The 18,624-nt window shown below is 34.3% G+C and overlaps 2 protein-coding genes, 1 long non-coding RNA gene and 1 other non-coding gene across 5 annotated transcripts; 3 read left to right on the forward strand and 1 right to left on the reverse strand.

The window, feature by feature from the left end:
- Positions 1-6,066: 6,066 nt before the first annotated feature.
- On the reverse strand, positions 6,067-6,173 carry LOC125197586. Its single transcript, XR_007172122.1, has one exon. It is a non-coding gene; the product is annotated as a small nucleolar RNA R71 (small nucleolar RNA).
- Positions 6,174-8,064: 1,891 nt separating this feature from the next.
- On the forward strand, positions 8,065-10,389 carry LOC125197143 (probable inactive poly [ADP-ribose] polymerase SRO5). 2 transcript variants are annotated; one of them, XM_048095853.1, is made up of 5 exons: positions 8,065-9,221; positions 9,303-9,544; positions 9,626-9,777; positions 9,860-9,955; positions 10,063-10,389. In XM_048095853.1, the coding sequence occupies exons 1-5, from the start codon at positions 8,695-8,697 to the stop codon at positions 10,105-10,107; spliced, it is 1,062 nt and encodes a 353-aa protein (XP_047951810.1). In that variant the 5' UTR covers positions 8,065-8,694; the 3' UTR covers positions 10,108-10,389. The 2 variants fall into 2 exon arrangements, with proteins under 2 accessions (XP_047951810.1, XP_047951811.1); XM_048095854.1 differs by having other exon boundaries at positions 8,233-9,221; positions 9,641-9,777.
- Positions 10,390-11,087: 698 nt separating this feature from the next.
- Positions 11,088-11,754, forward strand: LOC125192728. The gene is made up of 3 exons (XR_007171461.1): positions 11,088-11,273; positions 11,368-11,522; positions 11,618-11,754. It is a non-coding gene; the product is annotated as an uncharacterized LOC125192728 (long non-coding RNA).
- A 3,577-nt stretch (positions 11,755-15,331) lies between these two features.
- On the forward strand, positions 15,332-16,253 carry LOC125197131. The gene has a single exon (XM_048095841.1). The coding sequence runs from the start codon at positions 15,436-15,438 to the stop codon at positions 16,144-16,146; it is 711 nt and encodes a 236-aa protein (XP_047951798.1). The 5' UTR covers positions 15,332-15,435; the 3' UTR covers positions 16,147-16,253.
- The last annotated feature ends 2,371 nt before the right edge of the window (positions 16,254-18,624 follow it).

The following is an 18,624-nucleotide window of genomic DNA, read 5'->3' on the forward strand; positions in this document are numbered from 1 at the left end:
ATAAATAAGATAGAGTATCAACATACATAATTGAAAGAGACATGCATTTTTTATTCTCTTAGATCTTAGATTTTGTGTATACATGTAATAGTTTGTGATTATTTAATTTATTTAATTTATTTAATTTATTAATATATAAGATATAATTATGTTTTAAATTATGTGATGCAGTTCATGTAGTAGACCCTGAAACGGGCCGAAAACATTCTATATTAAAATGACTTGAAATTCACATGATGTTTGCAAATCGAGCTGAGAAATCATTCTGGCATACCATAGACAAATAAGGCTAAACCCTTATAATTGAGCAATTTATGTGTATTAAATTCTTTCATACACTAATACTCCTGAATTTATTTACAAATCACTAGAATTTTAATAATCAAAGCGTAAGAAGATTTCTTTTAAATACATTATACATGGATTTTTGTTGATGATATTTAACGTGAAAACTTTCTTTTATGAGGTTTCATGATGACCATGAATTTATCTTGTCACAAGAATTAACTTGTTGATGATTTTAAGAAAAATCTACTTGTTTATAGTGAATTATAAAAAAGTCTCTAAACTTTTCTGTTTGCACATATACAGTCCTCGGATTTTTATAATATCATTTGAGGTCTCTGAATTTTGATATTTGCATGTTTTTTGTTTTTCCAATTTTGATATTCGGACTTAAATGCCTAAGTCATAGAGGATTATTTTGTACTTTTCTTGACCCACTCATTTTATTGGCACACTTTTTTAGCTTTATATCTATTCACACAATCTCTCTATTTAGGATTATAATTATTTTAATTTTTATTTTATGGTGGACTCTACTCCATATTTCAGGAATGCATAACAAGGAGTGCACTATAGTCAATAAGTGAAATCATGTAAAAACATCAAAGCGAATCTCAGCCCTTGGATCATTAGATTGGATGATTGTGATAATAATATCCGAGCTACATTATTCACTAATTTGCGTTACATTATTAGACTACACAATCTACATTATTAGACTAACGCGTGTTACATTATTAGTCAAGGTACATTATTAGACTACACAATCTATATTATTGGATGACACGTGACATTAATCCAACGGTTACATCACAAGATCCAATGACTGATTTTTGACATAATTTCAGTTATGGATATGAACACTCGATCCCCTGTATATTGTGTCGCCCTTTCACGTTATTTTTATTTGTATTATTTTCTTATTTATTGGTAATAATTTCATTTTTTTAAGAAACTTAGTAGTGTAATTGATTGAAACAAAGACAGAAACTCAGGTTATCATTGATCATCTAGTTAATATTTTACCATTAAGTAACTCCTCAAAGTTCAACTTTTGTGTACCTTATAACCTTCGCTTTAACTTTAGAAGATACATGGTTTACAGTCACGGTCCTAAATTTCCCCATCTGATGTGCGATTAATACTTTAGCCATAAACATGCTAGTATGCTACGTATTTCAAATATTCACGTAACAAAACTACCGTGGCTTTTTTTTATCTGAAATAAAAAAGGAAAGAAGAAATGTTCCAATGAGTTGAACACATTTGATTATAGATGAGGACCACCGTTTGTCCCATTTGTTTTAAATTTGTTAATAATTTTTTTTTATTTTTCATTTGATATTTGGTATAATACTAAGATAGTTAACGAAATCGACAATATAATTAGAATTGGAATTTATAAAAATTGAATTATTTCTTTTCATTTTTAATTATTTAAAAATATATATACTCAACTGTATTATGGCTCCGTTTGGTACCTGGAATTGGAATGGAATTATAATTTAATTCTAAATTCTATATTTGATAAAAATGAAATAATTGATATGAAACTGAATTTGTGCACACCCACTGCACATACTATATATACACTGTGTATAAAATACACACACTCACACACACATACACACCCTGCACACTATACATAAAATACATATATTGCACATTCTGCACACTCTACACATATTGCACACTCTATAAACAAAATATACATTGCATATTCTATACACACGTAGTGTGTGCAATATTGTGTATAGTGTGTAAATTTTATCTATAATGTGCGAAGTGTGTATAGTACCTACGTGTATGTATTTTGTGTGCATTGTATTGTATATTTGTATGTGCATATTTATCAACTAGTCAAAAACTTTTGCAATGTGTGCAATTGAAAAGGTTTGGTAAACACAAACTGCGTAAGCACCGCTCTTAGGATGGACAAGTATTTTTCTCTACATTCCAGCATTCCCATAAAATAAGATGAAGAATTTGTTAACTTCTCAAAAAATTCTTCCTCTTGACACCAACATCATTTACTACACTGTTCCATTCAGCTATAGAAATAAACCCATAGGAAGAGACATCTCACTCAAATTAAACCCATAGGAAGATACAACTCACTCCTAATCAAATTTAAAAATGAGAAATTATAAAATACAAAATGACAAATTGTCAAATTAAACATATATTAACAAGATGACAAATTGTCAAATTTATCATATAACAATATCAATATGACAAATTGTCAAAGTACTGCAAACAAATCAAATCAAATGTGTGTGGCGAGTTTTCATACGGTTTCTAAAATAATTTTGCACCTTTAGAGCACTCCCAGTAGCTTATTTATTTTTTCTTTTTTATTTCATCTATATTTGTTCATTTCTTTGGCCCAAAGTTTTGCGATCGTGCAAGTAGCATATGTCCTATTTTTCGCATAAATAATTGAGGAGTTGTAGAAAATGTGAACACCTTTAATTATACGTATATCCACACACGTCATTTCCGAATCATACTCTTTTTTTGACCTACTCCATCCATATTTTGCATGTTTTGCCGTTTTCATGTATATTATATCAAAGTCCACAAAATATTTTACACAACTCGTGAGCGAAAATCAAAAGGTCGTGGGATATGATATTTTACATTTTTTTTATACTTTTCAGATTTTTCCTTTAGTATAGATATTGTTTTGATTTTATCAGATAACATTTCTTGGTTCTTCTAAAATAGACTTTTAGATTTTCTTCATTAAGAAGACATTCATCGTCCCGAAATGAAATAAATTAAATGAGCGCACGAAGAAAATAGTAATAGTAGGCTACAGTAACTAATCATCGTTTAAGGAAATTACTCCATAAAAATCACAAAATATACTATATTTGACCCTGTGGTCACACAGGCATCACAATTAGTGCAAGTTTGGTGAGAGCAATGAATAAAAATTACACCTTTAGAAAAATAAAATTAAAAATAAAAATCAACACTCCTTTTCCAAACACTTAAATTGGCTTATTTCATTAACATAATATTAATAAAAATTACAATTTCATTTTCTCCCACTCTCTCTCCGATACATATGTATGCACATTTAATAAATTGTGATTAGGCAATTGCAATTTTACACAAGATAAATTATAATAGTAGAGTACTTGTTTAACTACCTCTTCCCCAAGACCATTCTGTATTATGTCAAAAACTCAAATTCACGTGACTCATAGTATAGTTGAAATATTACGAATTTTAATTCTGTTAATGGAGTATATTTTGAGCACAATGTTTCGACCCAACAAAAAACGGACAACAAGAGCGCCAAACAAGAACAAGCAACAAGCCAAAAACAAAGACACAAAAGAAACGAGCAACAAAGCCACGACCAACACACCTCCCGCCAACAAAGAAAGCAACAAAGAGTAAGCAGCACCACTGCCAAAAACCAAGACAATCCCAGCAGCAAACAAAAGGCAAAAGAGGCGAGATGAAATTCACCTTTGTATCAATTAGTATAGTTGAAATATTACGAATTTTAATTCTGTTAATGGAGTATATTTTAATCACAGTGTTAAAACAAATTTTAGTAACTCAATTAACTTATACGTATAACTTAATACTCTCTCCGTCATTAATTAATATACATAATACTTCCTCTTCTCGGATTTTGCACTGTTTTAAGGCCATTATTTGGTCCGTTTTTACTATCAAAATCACTCTACATGTCCATTATTTGCATATTTTATACATTTTGGTATTTTGACGTGTTTTGTGAGAAATGTGCATATTTGAGCCGAAAAGGGGAGTAAAAACGCATAGTCTGGAAATCTGGAGTCAGACGGCGACCAGCGACCGCCGCGAAGTTGTACGGCGACCGCCGGCGCCCGGCGGTCAGAGCCATGTGGCGGTCCGCCTCGGAAATTTACGCTAGGAGAAGAGTCTCGCCCGGCGACCGCCGGAGGACATGTGGCGGTCCGCCACCGAAGGGTCAGAGTCTCTGGACTCCAACGCGGCGACCGCCGGCCAAGGTGCGGCGGCCCGCCGGAGAAAGGCGGCGAATCCGACCAGCCCTAGATTTGCTCCAAGACTTACCAAATTTTGAAGATCTTTTCCTTCTATGATGAGGAATAATTTTCCCCTATAAATAGGACCTCAAGCTTCATCAAAAGAGGAGAACACATTCATAGAGAAAGAGAGTTACTACTTGCAATATTCATAGAGATCAAAAGCTAGAGTACTTCAATTGTGCAAGGAGTTGGAGAAGGATTTCAAGAACATCAAGAACGACAAGGATTCTACCTACGGGTTTTATTTGCTTTAGTTTTATGTTCAAATTGTTTTCCCTTCAATCTATGTTTTTAGTTTATTCAATTATGTGTAACTAAACTCATAGGATTCTAGGGATGTGTTAGTAGCAACTTTGGTTATACAATTCCGTTTTCTATTTAATATCCGTTTTGTTTTTACTTTGTTTCTTCCCTAAGTTAATCATGATGCTTCGTAATTGAGTGACACAATTATGTATGATTTAATATAACTTGCTTCATAACTGTGACAGAGTTCTAGCGAGTTAGATCCACTTAGTAGACACTACAGTTAGCTTCCTTTAAAACGGCACTGTTAATTGAGAGTGAGGACTTTTCAAGGGTCTTAGGAGCTTTTTGGAGTTACGTATTAGGATTGACAACCCTAATGTTAGTAATCAACGTTTGTATCGCATGAGCATAAGCTAGGTGACTCGTCCTTTCAAAGTATTAACTGTGCTAGGGTATTGTAGTTTGGAATTTGTATAACCATAAAAGTGAAAGCACATCCCTGGAATTCCCTTATCTCTATACTTTTCTCTCCGTGATTTGCTTGCATTTAGTTGTTTACTGCTTTTAATATTTTCTGTTTTCAAAAATTTTCAAAAAAAAAAATTCTTGTTTCTCCAGATAGTAATTGAGTTCTAGTAGGAGATAGACACTTTGTGTACGTCTTCCCCGTGTTCGATATCCGGTACTAACCTTTTGCTATACTATACCTACTCTGTATACTTGCAGGTATTTATAGTGCAAATAAAAAGTGCATCAAGTTTTTGGCGCCGTTGCCGGGGAAGACAATTCACTTTGGAGTGATATCTTCAAACGGATAATTTTACTACTTTGGATTTTTATTGCTTTCTGTTTTAATTTTTTTTTTTTTTTTTTAGTTTAATTTGTTTTTGTTTTCGAGTCTTGCAGGTTTTGTATGCGAACGCGTTCTGGGAAGTACATCTTAGAGCCGCTTGATTTAGAACTTGAAAGAACTCGTAGAATAATAAGAAGTGAAAAAGGATCAGGAACAATGGGTGACCGAACAGATATTGAGAAGCTGCAGGAGATGGTGAAGTTGCTGATGGATGAGAGAGATGCGGAAAGAGCAGCCCGAGAAGCCATGGAAAAGAAGAACAGAGAAACATTACCTGTGATGAACATGTTCAATCATGGGAATATGATCACTTTTCCTGACGGTCCTCGTATTGATGCTAACAATTTTGAGTTACGCATGCCCCTTATCCAAAGGGTCGAGCAAACTCCTTTTGCAGGTAGGGCGACTGAAGATGCTAACCGCCATCTCTCCAAATTCGTGGAAATCGCAAACACTTTGAAATTAAATGGTGTCGACGACGATGCCATACGGGTAAGACTTTTTCCATTCTCATTGATTGATTCTGCTAAGGAGTGGTTTGAGTGTATGCCACCAGAAAAGGTCTCCACATGGAAGGACATCGTAGCTACCTTCCTCGACAAATACTACCCGCCAGGCACTATTTTGAAGCTCAAGAGTGAGATCTTTCAGTTTATACAAGGCCATGACGAGCCCCTCTATGAGGCATTTGCTCGTTTCAAAGCTCTTCTTCGAAAGTGCCCAAACCATGGTTTTTCCATAGACCATCAGGTAGGAATCCTCTATAATGGATTTAATGAAAAAATATGTGCTATGCTTGATTCAGGGGCAAATGGAGGATTTCTAAGAAAGACAGGAGAGGATGCCATGGCGGTGATCGAGGAGTTCGCCACCAACAGTCGGGGGTGGTCGAAGGAAAGGCATGCCACGAGAAGAGTAGCAGCCATAGAAGAGGCCGAAGAAAGTTCTTTTGCTAAGGAGCTAGCAGAACTTAGAGTCAGGATTGATCAAATGGACGTCTCGAGGAAGGAAGATCCAATTCCGGCAACTTCCATAGTGGCGGTCACGGCACCCGAAACTGCCGTGTCAACTGTGGAAGAAATCAACTACGTGCAAGGAGGCGGTCCCAGAAATTACAATAACAATTATCGCCCTAATCAGGGGGGCGGTAATTTCAATAATTATAATGGGAACCGTCCGCACCCAAATCTTTCTTATTCTAACAATAATTACTTGCAACCCCCTGCAGGATTTAATGTTAGCAAAGGAGGAGTGGTTGAGCCGATGAAGAAGGATTTCAAGAACATCAAGAACGACAAGGATTCTACCTACGGGTTTTATTTGCTTTAGTTTTATGTTCAAATTGTTTTCCCTTCAATCTATGTTTTTAGTTTATTCAATTATGTGTAACTAAACTCATAGGATTCTAGGGATGTGTTAGTAGCAACTTTGGTTATACAATTCCGTTTTCTATTTAATATCCGTTTTGTTTTTACTTTGTTTCTTCCCTAAGTTAATCATGATGCTTCGTAATTGAGTGACACAATTATGTATGATTTAATATAACTTGCTTCATAACTGTGACAGAGTTCTAGCAAGTTAGATCCACTTAGTAGACACTACAGTTAGCTTCCTTTAAAACGGCACTGTTAATTGAGAGTGAGGACTTTTCAAGGGTCTTAGGAGCTTTTTGGAGTTACGTATTAGGATTGACAACCCTAATGTTAGTAATCAACGTTTGTATCGCATGAGCATAAGCTAGGTGACTCGTCCTTTCAAAGTATTAACTGTGCTAGGGTATTGTAGTTTGGAATTTGTATAACCATAAAAGTGAAAGCACATCCCTGGAATTCCCTTATCTCTATACTTTTCTCTCCGTGATTTGCTTGCATTTAGTTGTTTACTGCTTTTAATATTTTCTGTTTTCAAAAATTTTCAAAAAAAAATTCTTGTTTCTCCAGATAGTAATTGAGTTCTAGTAGAGATAGACACTTTGTGTACGTCTTCCCCGTGTTCGATATCCGGTACTAACCTTTTGCTATACTATACCTACTTTGTATACTTGCAGGTATTTATAGTGCAAATAAAAAGTGCATCAAGTTTTTGGCGACCTATTTCAATTTTTAGCAAAACTCAATTAACTTATACGTATAACTTAATACTCTCTCCGTCATTAATTATATATACATAATTTTCTTTTCCAGATATATAGACTTGTTTTAAGGAAAAAAGTTGTAATATTTTTAACTCATTTTTTAATATAGAGTATATCCCTATTTAACTCTTTCGTTAACTTTTTAGTATTTATTGTACGTATAATATTTTTCCAAATATTGTTCAAAACCTTGTGAAAATCCTAATCAGTTTATACAATTTAATAATATACTTAAACAAACACATTAATTTTGAACCTAAACTTGGATTCCACTCAACAAACAAACCCAACAAAATTTTACTTGCAAATAACGTAAACACCCCTGAATATTCGTAACGCGACTTGTACATGAACCTCGAACCTCGAACCCCGTGTTCGGATTGTCCACCACTTGCTAGATAATGTCAAAGGGCAAAATCATCATTTCCAACCCCACGCTCTATACATTACCCCATCGTGTAAGATATGATCTGGCCGACCACCTTATTAAGCTTCAAAACCACCGGCTCCTCAAAACTGACTGCCCAAACCAAAATACGTATAAAAAAAATTAGTAACTCACGCACGCCTCAACACACACTAAAACCGGAGGCGGTGTTTTCCGTTGGCTCCTTTTTTAGTATGTTTTCGTTTCCCCACTGAATTGCATTACATACCTCTTCTCCAAGAAACCTTTGTTTCTTAATATACGCCAGAGTCTTTACGCTTTGATCTGTGACTTTCTGCTAAAGTTTGCTTCTTGCCAAATGGGCTTTTGAATTCTTCACCTCTTTTGCGCTGTTTTAGTCTCTTCAAAATTCAGTCTTGCAAAATGGGTTGCTTACTTGTCGAATCTTTCTTGAGGGATTGATTCCTTTGAGATATAAGCCTTTCTTTTCTGTAGGAATCCATTCTTTTCTTTTTCACTTCCTCAATTCTACAGCTTCGTTTCTTCTTCGTTACGAATTTTTAGGTGTCGTTTTCAGAGATGTGCTATGGCCGTATTCCAGCTAGTTTTAATTTATTGGTTTGCTGACTTTTTTTTAAGATTGGACTTTTTCAAATCGATTAGCAAATTCTAGTTTTCCTACCTTCTTCGAAATTTCTCTGAGTGTCGATCAAGCAAACAAACTCTTGTCGCGATGTGCAGCGAGAAAATCGACGAGAATTTGGTTTCTGGATCGAATCACGTTTCAGCTGAAAAGAAGGGCAAAAAATTGACGCTCTTTGAAGATCTTCTTCACGATTCAGACGCTGTAAATTCGAATAGTGATGTATTCAACGGCGATTCTTGCCCCTCCGACTGCGAGAGCGGCGTTTCCGGCGGAGAAAACGAGATCGGAAATGGCGGCGGGGAGGAGATTTATGGGATAATTACGAAAAACTTTGTGTCGAGCTTGGGCAGGAGTGGATTCGATGCCAAAATTGAGGGGATTCATCGGATTGATTTCTCGAGCTTCGTTAGCAGAGCAAAGCTTCAATCTTTCTGTATATACTCGAAGGCGGTGGGGATGAAGTGCGACGGCGATCCCAATGTGAAATACGCTTGGTTTGGAGGTTCCAAGAGTGAGATTAATGCGATTCTCTCTCATGGCTTCTGCCTTCCTGCGACCAATGGGAGTCACGGATATGGTGTTCATCTCTCCCCAGTTAATCAACCTGTTGAAAGGTAACCCTAGTTTTTGTTGGTTTTGGCTATGGGAGTTTGGATTAGTTAATGTTAATGTGAGTGTGTGTTGTTTGTGTTCAGTTTGCCATTGGCTATTGCTGATGAAGATGGCCTAATGCACATGTTGCTTTGCCGAGTGATAATGGGGGAAATGGAGGCTGTTTTGGGTGGCTCCGAGCAATTCAATCCGAGTAGTGAAGAGTTTGATTCCGGCGTTGATGATTTAGCCTCTCCTCGAAAATACATTGTGTGGAGTTCGCGTATGAACACTCACATCTTGCCCGAATACGTGCTCACTTTCAAAGCATCACCTACTCACAGAGGTGAGGATTTCGTTTCTAGTTATGTTTTTGATGTGTTTGAGTTTCTTGATTGTATGTTTACTTGAAAATAATGAGTTACAGCTGTTTTGATTGCAGAAGAGCAGAGGCATTTGCAGACTCCCAGAGTTCCGAAATCGGATTGGATGCCGTTCCCCAGCCTCATTGCAACACTGACCAAGTTCTTGCCTAGTGATGCCATTGAATCCATTTCTAAGTTTCACAGTGATTACAGGGTATGTATGATTTCATAAAAATGTGTGGTTTCTTGCATCGGTGAAGGCAGTTTTTTAACATGTTTGATCTCTTGATTTGCAGAAGCAGAAGGTAACAAGGCACGAAATGATTCAACGCGTGAGGCTTATAGCAGGGGACGAGCTTCTGATGGCCATCATAAAATCTTATAGGAGCAAGGTATACATTGGTGATCATTTGATTGGATTGTGTTTTAGTTCAAATGTTTTTGAATTCCTGAGTTTAGGCCATCAAACTGATGATGCTTACTTTGTAAACTTGTGCAGACAAAATCATCTTTGAATGGTGTTTCAAGAGCTTTGGGGAAATGAAGAGAAGAAGTTTGAGGTTTCTTATTTGAAGAATAGTTAGTTGGTTGTGATGAGAAGTATGTGTGAAGCTGACAACCTAACAAGATTGGACATACATACCATGGAAGATTTACTCAAAGATTACTACATACAGTCAGTCATAAAGGAAGGAGTAAAAACAATAAGGAATTCTTTTTTCCTTAGACTTCTTCCCAGCTTTACTACTCTTTACCTAAACTCTTTTTACTTTAAGGCGTTGTAATTCAGGATTTTTCGTGTTGAATTTCATCAGTTTAGCTTTTACTCTTGTTTTAGTTTACAATTTTATACCCTATTCCGAGATGATTTTTGAGTTTTTTTAGAAACGCATTTTGAGGCTATATATCCATATGGTATAAAACGTCAAAAGCTAGATGTGAAAGAATAGTTGAATAATATGATCGGTGGATATTTTAGTTCGATTCTGAATATATTTGAAATGGTAGACTATGATATAATTGAATAGTATGGGCCTAAACAAGTACGAAGAGTCAAGATTAGGGGTTGATTGCAAGTTGCAAGTTTTCCATTAACGACCCTTCAAATAAGACATCCCTTGATGTTACTTGCATAGCAAGACTACATGCCTGCATTTATTTACTTACTTTGACGAGGGAGAGATATGTCAATATCTGTCTTTAGTAATAGTGGTTGTCTAAGTAATCACATAAATGAAATAAATAATTAAATATATTGAAATGGGACTCGTTATAAAGACTCATGAATCATGATGTTGAATTTTTCAGATTAATTTTCTATGTACATTGATGTCCAAGATCTTATTGCATTTGTTTTAGGTTTTAGAAATTTTATGCTCCGATCAGCATGAAAAAGAATAAGATTATTAATTATTAATACTAATTGATGAACTTGTAGTGAGGATGGAGATATTTATTTTGTAGATGTAAGAGATCAAAGTTTTGATTAAGAATTAAAGCAGGACACACTATTGGTTGACAAGCGCGCAATAACTGCATGTTATGTTTCTCACAGCATCGCGCAACGTGGACGTCATGCTCGATTCTTTTATTGAGCATGTCAACGCCAACATCATGCTCAGATCACGACAAAAAAGAATGGATGTTGTGGAATTGCGGCGGTCAAGGGCAACGCTAGTTAGTGGCGTGGTTGTCAACGCTTGGATGTGGGTAAGTTTAACTTTTTTATTACTTTTAAAAAATTAAAAAAGGACACACTATTGGTTGAAGAGCGCGCAATAATTGCATGATATGTTTCTCACAGCATTGGGCAACGTAGACGTCATGCTCGATTCTTTTATTGAGCATGTCAACGCCAACATCATGCTCAGATCACGACAAAAAAGAATGGACGTTGTGGAATTGCGGTGGTCAAGGGCAACGCTAGTTAGTGGTGTGGTCATCAACGCTTGGACGTGGGTAAGTTTAACTTTTTTATTATTTCTAAAAAAATTAAAGCACGACACGCTATTGGTTGAAGAGCGCGCAATAATTGCATGATATGTTTCTCACAGCATTGGGCAACGTAGACGTCATGCTCGATTCTTTTATTGAGCATGTCAACGCCAACATCATGCTCACATCACGACAAAAAAGAATGGATGTTGTGGAAATGTGATGGTCAAGGGCAACGCTAGTTAGACCATCTCCAATAATACACCAACACTCATTTTTAGTGTAGATAATTTCTCCAATCATACACCAAACTCAAACCCATTTTTGGATTTTTTAATAGAATAACATCAAATATGGTGTTTACTCCAAAATTTTGTTAGACACAATGCTCAAAAATGGTGTAAACTTAAATATGGTGTAAATGGTTGGAGTAAAACTACTTTTGGGTGTGACGTATACTCAAAAATGGGTTTGAGTTTGACGTAAATGGCTGGAGATGGCCTTAGTGGCGTGGTCGTAAACGCTTGGATATGGATAAGTTTATCTTTTTTATTAATTTTAAAACTTTAATACGTTTATAAAGATAAATGCACATAATACTAAAAAATTCTAACTCAAACCATACCAATTGTACATAAATTTAACAACAACAACAACAACAACAATAATAATAATAATAATAATAATAATAATAATAATAATTATTATTATTATTATTATTATTATTATTATTATTATTATAATTTGTTATTAAATTGTAAATATTATAAATATATGCAGTAGTATACTTTTAGAATGTAATGCATATTTTCACTTATTATCTATTTATATGCAAATTGTATTTTTATAGTTTAAGTTGAAACTATAAATTAATATATGTAATATTAGATTTGAATTCCTAAAATACTAAAAATTTAAATAAAATATACCCTAAAGAAGTTCGAAGGTAAAATAGGAAAAAAATTAGAGAATGACCTAAAATTTGATTAATGATTTTTCGGAAACTTGTGGTAATTTTTTCGAGTTCAGAGACTTCAATCGTGCGAACCTCATTATCCATACACCAATTTTAAAATTCATTCTATATAAAAATCTAAAACTTTCAATTATACAAGCGGGAGCCACTATTCAAAACACAAAAGTGGAAAATGTACACAATTTTGTTCTTATTAATTTTTTGTGTGTACATAATTTTGACGCGACATTACGTATTCATTTCCAAAAATCAAAATCAAAATCAAAGTGGTTAGATTTCACTATTATACTCATGAAATAGTTCTCATAGGCCCAGATCACTAACTAATACCGCGTTTCAAGCCCATTAGGTTCGATTTATTCAAAAAAGCTTTAAACTGAAATAGCTTATATACTCCATTCGTCCGCCATTAGAAGTCTCATTCATAGGCGGGACTAGAGGTGGCCAAACCCAACCGGACCGGCGGTTAACCGCCGGTTCCCAACCGGCGGGTCGGAATTGGACGACCGATTCCGGTTGAAATGTGAGTGTAATGAGTTAGTGGAAGGTGGGACCCTATTACCATTTATGGTAAAAGTGAACCGGGACTCCTATTCGCGGACGGACTAAAATGGAAAAACGGGACTTCTATTCGCGGACAGAGGGAGTAACATTTAAAAATCATTTTGTAATTTTGTATCTTCACCCAAAAAAATCCTTTTGTATCACAAAAATGCTTCACAACAGTTTAAATATATTTGACAGATTAACAAGATTGATGATATTTTTTAGTGTATCACAAATATATAATTGGAGGTTTCTAATTGTAAATTAATTACTTTTATTTTATAATATGGTAGTATTATAAAAGAAACAAAGAAACAAATGACGAATAAACTTAAAAGTCTACAATTACTGTGATAATACATTTTAGAGCATAAACCATCATTTGTCAATCATTAAATTGATCAAAACCAGCAGACAAGCTTCATCCAGTACTCAAAAGACCATCGATTTAATTATACTCACTTTACTTCCTCAGCAAGCTCACTCGATTCATCGGTCACATGTGACAGCATTAAATTCTATTTACATAATTCATTTCAATTATGTAGCCATCACTATTAATTAAACGACTCTAGCGTGATTATTAATTTCTTGCATGAGTTTAGGTACTCCAAACCATCTCAGTGCCAACGAGTATGATTAAAACTATTGATTCTAATTAGGCAGGCTTAGGCAAAGTGATAATCTACATATGTTAAGGGATCATTCAAATGATTATTATAAAAATTATTTTTAGACTGTGCTAATATTTAAGATGGGTATATACATCTTCCTTGGTGATAAATACAGACCAAAGTTCAAATTATGGAAAGGGTGAAAATTTTATTTTCTCCATTACAATTAACTTACATTGTAAATACAGTTACTTATGCATTAAATTCCACTTTTTTAATTATTAAGAGCGTTTTGCAGCAGGGGTGGCAAATTGTGCGTGTTGTGTCGTTATCGTGTCGACACGATAACGACACGACACGACACGATCACAACAAACACGAACACGACCCGTTAAGAAAACTCCAAACACGAACACGAACACGACCCGCTATCCTCAGACACGAACACGACACGAACCCATAAACGACACGAATCACTTCGGGTCAACACGACACGATAACAACACATATATGACACGACACTATAATAATATTATTATAATATATTAATATTATTTTCTAATATTAAATTTTAAATTTAAATTTAAAAAATTTTAAATTTTAAATTTTTAAATTTTTAAAATTTAAAATAAATAAATAAATAAATAATACAGTAATATTATAATATATTAATATTATTTCTTAAGTGTAACATGAACACGACACGAAATTTTCGTGTCGTTATCGTGGCGACACGATAAGGGCGTGAACCCAATAAGCCTTGACACATACCCATTAATTTCGTACAGGTTCGCGTCGTGTTATCGTGTCATGCCAAAAATTGTCAACCTTATCTTGCAGTATTAGTGTATAGCCAATTATATAAAGAAATGTTCAATTAAAAACCTTTTCATATACTGATTTGTAATGCATTAACATGGAATAATGACAACATATCACTATTTATAAACTTTATACTCCATACATTAATAAAGATAATTAAGAATTGCAAAATATAGACCAATCAACTTAGCGTATAAACCAAAGCCACCGTATGAATTAATGTAATTTTATCAGTAGAAAGACAAATAAATTATCAGTAGCATGCGCTACGTATAAACCAAGCAAATTAATCATATCTCCACAATACAGAAACGTAATTTCTTAATATTTTGCCTTGTTTTATTTGCATAGAATTGTAGTTTTGGTAGAGTTATGATTGGTTCACCATTCTCAAAACTTCACCGGTTTCTACGACTCAACTAAATTTAGGAATACAATGCACTGATCTTTATTTTCAATACCTCATTTACATCATTACTCCATTCCAAGTCGGCGCATATTATTAGTATTATTTGAACCAGCTGGTGGTTGTATTAATTTGTTATAGCTTTTGCATGGGCAAAAGATTGTAAAAGAGAACAAGAATTATTAAATTACTATTGAAATTTATATAGATATACAAAAATTAAATAATTAAGCATAAATGCCAACAAATTTCAAAATTATCAACCAATCAACCTACGCAAATTATTCATACCGTAAAAAAAGGTAAATGTCAACCTCATGGAATGAATGCACCGAATTTTATTCCGGAATCAACCATCATCCGACACGTGTATAACCGCCTACACCGTACCACACTGTATCAAACCTTTTCCTTTGCAATTTTTCTTGCTTTTAATTCTCACAACAGCGATTATTCCAATTTCGAAATCCTTGCGCTCTATAAATCTACACCGCCAACTTACACGATTATTCCTCTCCTTCAAACCGAAATTGAACCATTTTTGTGCTGTGCATTTTTCTCCGAATTGATAAAATGCAGGTGACCACAGCACTATCGCTCTCCCCCAGCTTCAGCAGCTACTGCAAAGTCGCCGAAATCGCAGCTCGAACAGCCGATGAATTTTCCGACGAGAGGAAAAATTGCGATGAAAATGAGGAAGAATTTGAGTTCTCGATGACGGCGAGGAATTCAAAGTTGCAGTCGCAGACTTCCGCCGGCGACATTTTCCACAACGGTGAGATCCGTCCGGTTTACTCTGTCTTCAATCGAGATTTTTCACTCGGACGCGTCGCAATTAAGAATGAAATCGGAATTAAAAATAGCGTCCGCGATTCGGTTTCTCCGAAGATCCGGCTTCCGCTGAGGAAGCTGTTTCTAGAGGAGAGGGAAACGACGATTGCGATGTCGTCGAGCTCGTCGGAGGATGCGGACGAGATCGACGGCGTAGCGGCGGTGACCTACTGCGTTTGGCCGCCGAAGGCGGAGGAAGAAGGGCGGTGCAATAAGAGCAGCTCGGCCGGGTGCAATTCGAAGAGATGGAAGCTGAAAGATTTTCTGCACAGGAGCCACAGCCATGGAAGTGAGAAGGATTTCGTCGAATTGCAGGAAATTGAAAACAAATCTGGCGGGAAAGTGGAAGTGGTGGCGCCGCCGTATAATTTGAACGGCGGAGAGAAGGAGAGATCGTATTTGGGCCTCTTCGGTGATGTAAATGCGTTGAGAAGAAATTTGGAGTCATTTTGAGATTTCTGAATTTAAAATGTCATTTTGTTACAGTATTTATTTATTTTTGGATTTTGGCTTGTATTTGCTACTTTTGTTGTGTTTTTGCTTCTTTTTAATGTAATTATATTATGTGCTGTGAATACTTTATTTTATTTTGTGTTATTTTTAGTATAAATTCTTACATTGGCAACAATAATTTTGTTTTAATCCCCCATAAAAAAACCTTAGAGCTAGGTTTTAAAATTGACTACAAGATAGTGGGTTGGTGGGAGTAGGAGGGGTCTCGAAACCGATTGATAAACATTGTCTTCATTTTATTGCTTGTAGCATTCATTCACATTGAAATTGAAAAGGGTACAATTTTAAGGCTTTGACTCAACATTAATCACAAATTAAAAGCTTCTTACAAATTGAAGTTTAGATCAATACTATCTAGCTTCCTACAAAATGAAGGTTTGACACATGGATATATCAACTAGGCTGACAATTTTTTATACGACACGATAACACGACACGGACACGCACGAAATTAACACGACACGAACACACACGTTGAGGATTTGGGTCATTATAGGATCGACCCAATAAGAACACGAAGATAATGGGTTGGGTTCGGTCGGGTCGTGTTTGGGTCGGGTTTGGGTTACACGTTAAGAAAAAAAATAATTACTTTTTATTAATTAAAAAATTATTAAACTTTAATTTTTAGTTATTTTTGTTGATTAAAAGTATTATACTTTAATTTTAATTAATTAAAAAAATATTATAAATTTTAATTAATTAAAATATATTGTACTTTAATTTTATCAATTAAAAATTATTAATTAATTTTTTTATGAATTTTAAGAAAATATTATGCTTAGATTTTATTAAAAATAATTTTTTTAATTATTTAGTTTTATTTAATTATTATTTTGATTAAGAAAATAATTATTTTAATTTGATAATTTTTTATTTTATCATGTAATATCATGTTTAAATCGTATAATAACATCATGTTTTAGTCGTTATCATGTCGTGTCAAGCTAACTTACTATCATTAATAGAGAGTTTACTTTTTTTTTTGGTACACGATAACACGCACGAACCGTTGGGTCGGGACACGATAAGAACCCGCTAATTTCGGGTTGGGTTGGGTTGGGTTGGGTCGATAATGGATTGACACGATAACGACCCAACACGCACGATTTGACAGCCCTAATATCAACTATCTATTGATGGATCTAACGATTATTTTTCATGTTGATTTGTAGACACTTTCAAGATGAGAATAATTGGTTTAAAGATTTAAAGATTAGTTGATGCATTTTTTGACACACGATTTAAGGAAATGAAGATGATATTGAGTGAAAAATATAATAAAGTAAAAAAGAGAATCAAGTAGATAAGTGAAAAGAAAATAAAAATTAAATGTATTATTTTTTGTAAAAAAAATGAAATAAGTCAATTACTCCTTCTGTCCCCCATTAGGAATCACACTTTGACCGGACATGGATTTTAAGAAATGTAAAGAAAAGTTGGTTGAAAAAGTTAGTGGAATGTGAGACCCATTTTTTATATTAGTTTTATAATAAAATGTGAGTGTATTGAGTTAGTGGAATGTGAGACCTACTTATTATTTATAGTAAAAATGAAGTGTAACTCTTAACTGGAGACGGACCGAAATGAAAAAGTGTGATTTTTTAATCAGGAACGGAGGGAGTATAACAGAACAATCAAATAGGGAATTGAATACGACTCGACGTGGGACAAAAATAGTAGTATTAAATTGAAGAAAATTATAAATATTTCAACCCTATGTAACATGGGAAATGGTTCTTAATTAATGGCATGTAAAATCGTAAATTTTAGATAAATTTTGATTTGTTTCACATTTTTTCAAATTCAAAGGACAAATCATGAAATTTAAAAATTTCTTAACTCTTCCATGACGATAGGGATCTAAATTTTCACTCCCTTTGTCCTAAGATATTAGACTCGTATCTCACTTTGAAGTGTCCTAACATGTTCGAGCCGTCTATTTATGTTGAAAATTTACTTTATTATCAACTTCACTTATACCACTAAATAACACATCCTAAATTCTTGTGCCAAAAGAAATGAGTTGGGACGAAGAAAATACTTTATTCCGGAAGGAAGTAAAAATGTAGCGCACTTCATATTAATCCAAGTGTACAATTTTTGCTTGCAAATTTCCTACCTAGTTGAAATTGTGTATTAAGTTACTTACTGAAAATCTGAAAGTAAAAATTGTACAATGTTAAAATGAGATTTTACATTACAAAGTGTAAATAAAACGAATTAAAGAACTTAATAACTTTAGATGTTTTATGTTGTTTTCGTATTAATCAATGGCGGTGTCGTTCAGAGACAAGAATCACATTATCTTTTTGGGAAAATCATCGACTGTGATATAAATAAGTTGTAAATTGAATTTCTTGACGACCGAAGAAAGCATAAGGCTACATATCATTTCATATTCCTGTCATTTAAAAT

Source organism: Salvia hispanica, chromosome 6, assembly GCF_023119035.1.
Source record: "Salvia hispanica cultivar TCC Black 2014 chromosome 6, UniMelb_Shisp_WGS_1.0, whole genome shotgun sequence".
NCBI lineage: Eukaryota > Viridiplantae > Streptophyta > Magnoliopsida > Lamiales > Lamiaceae > Salvia > Salvia hispanica.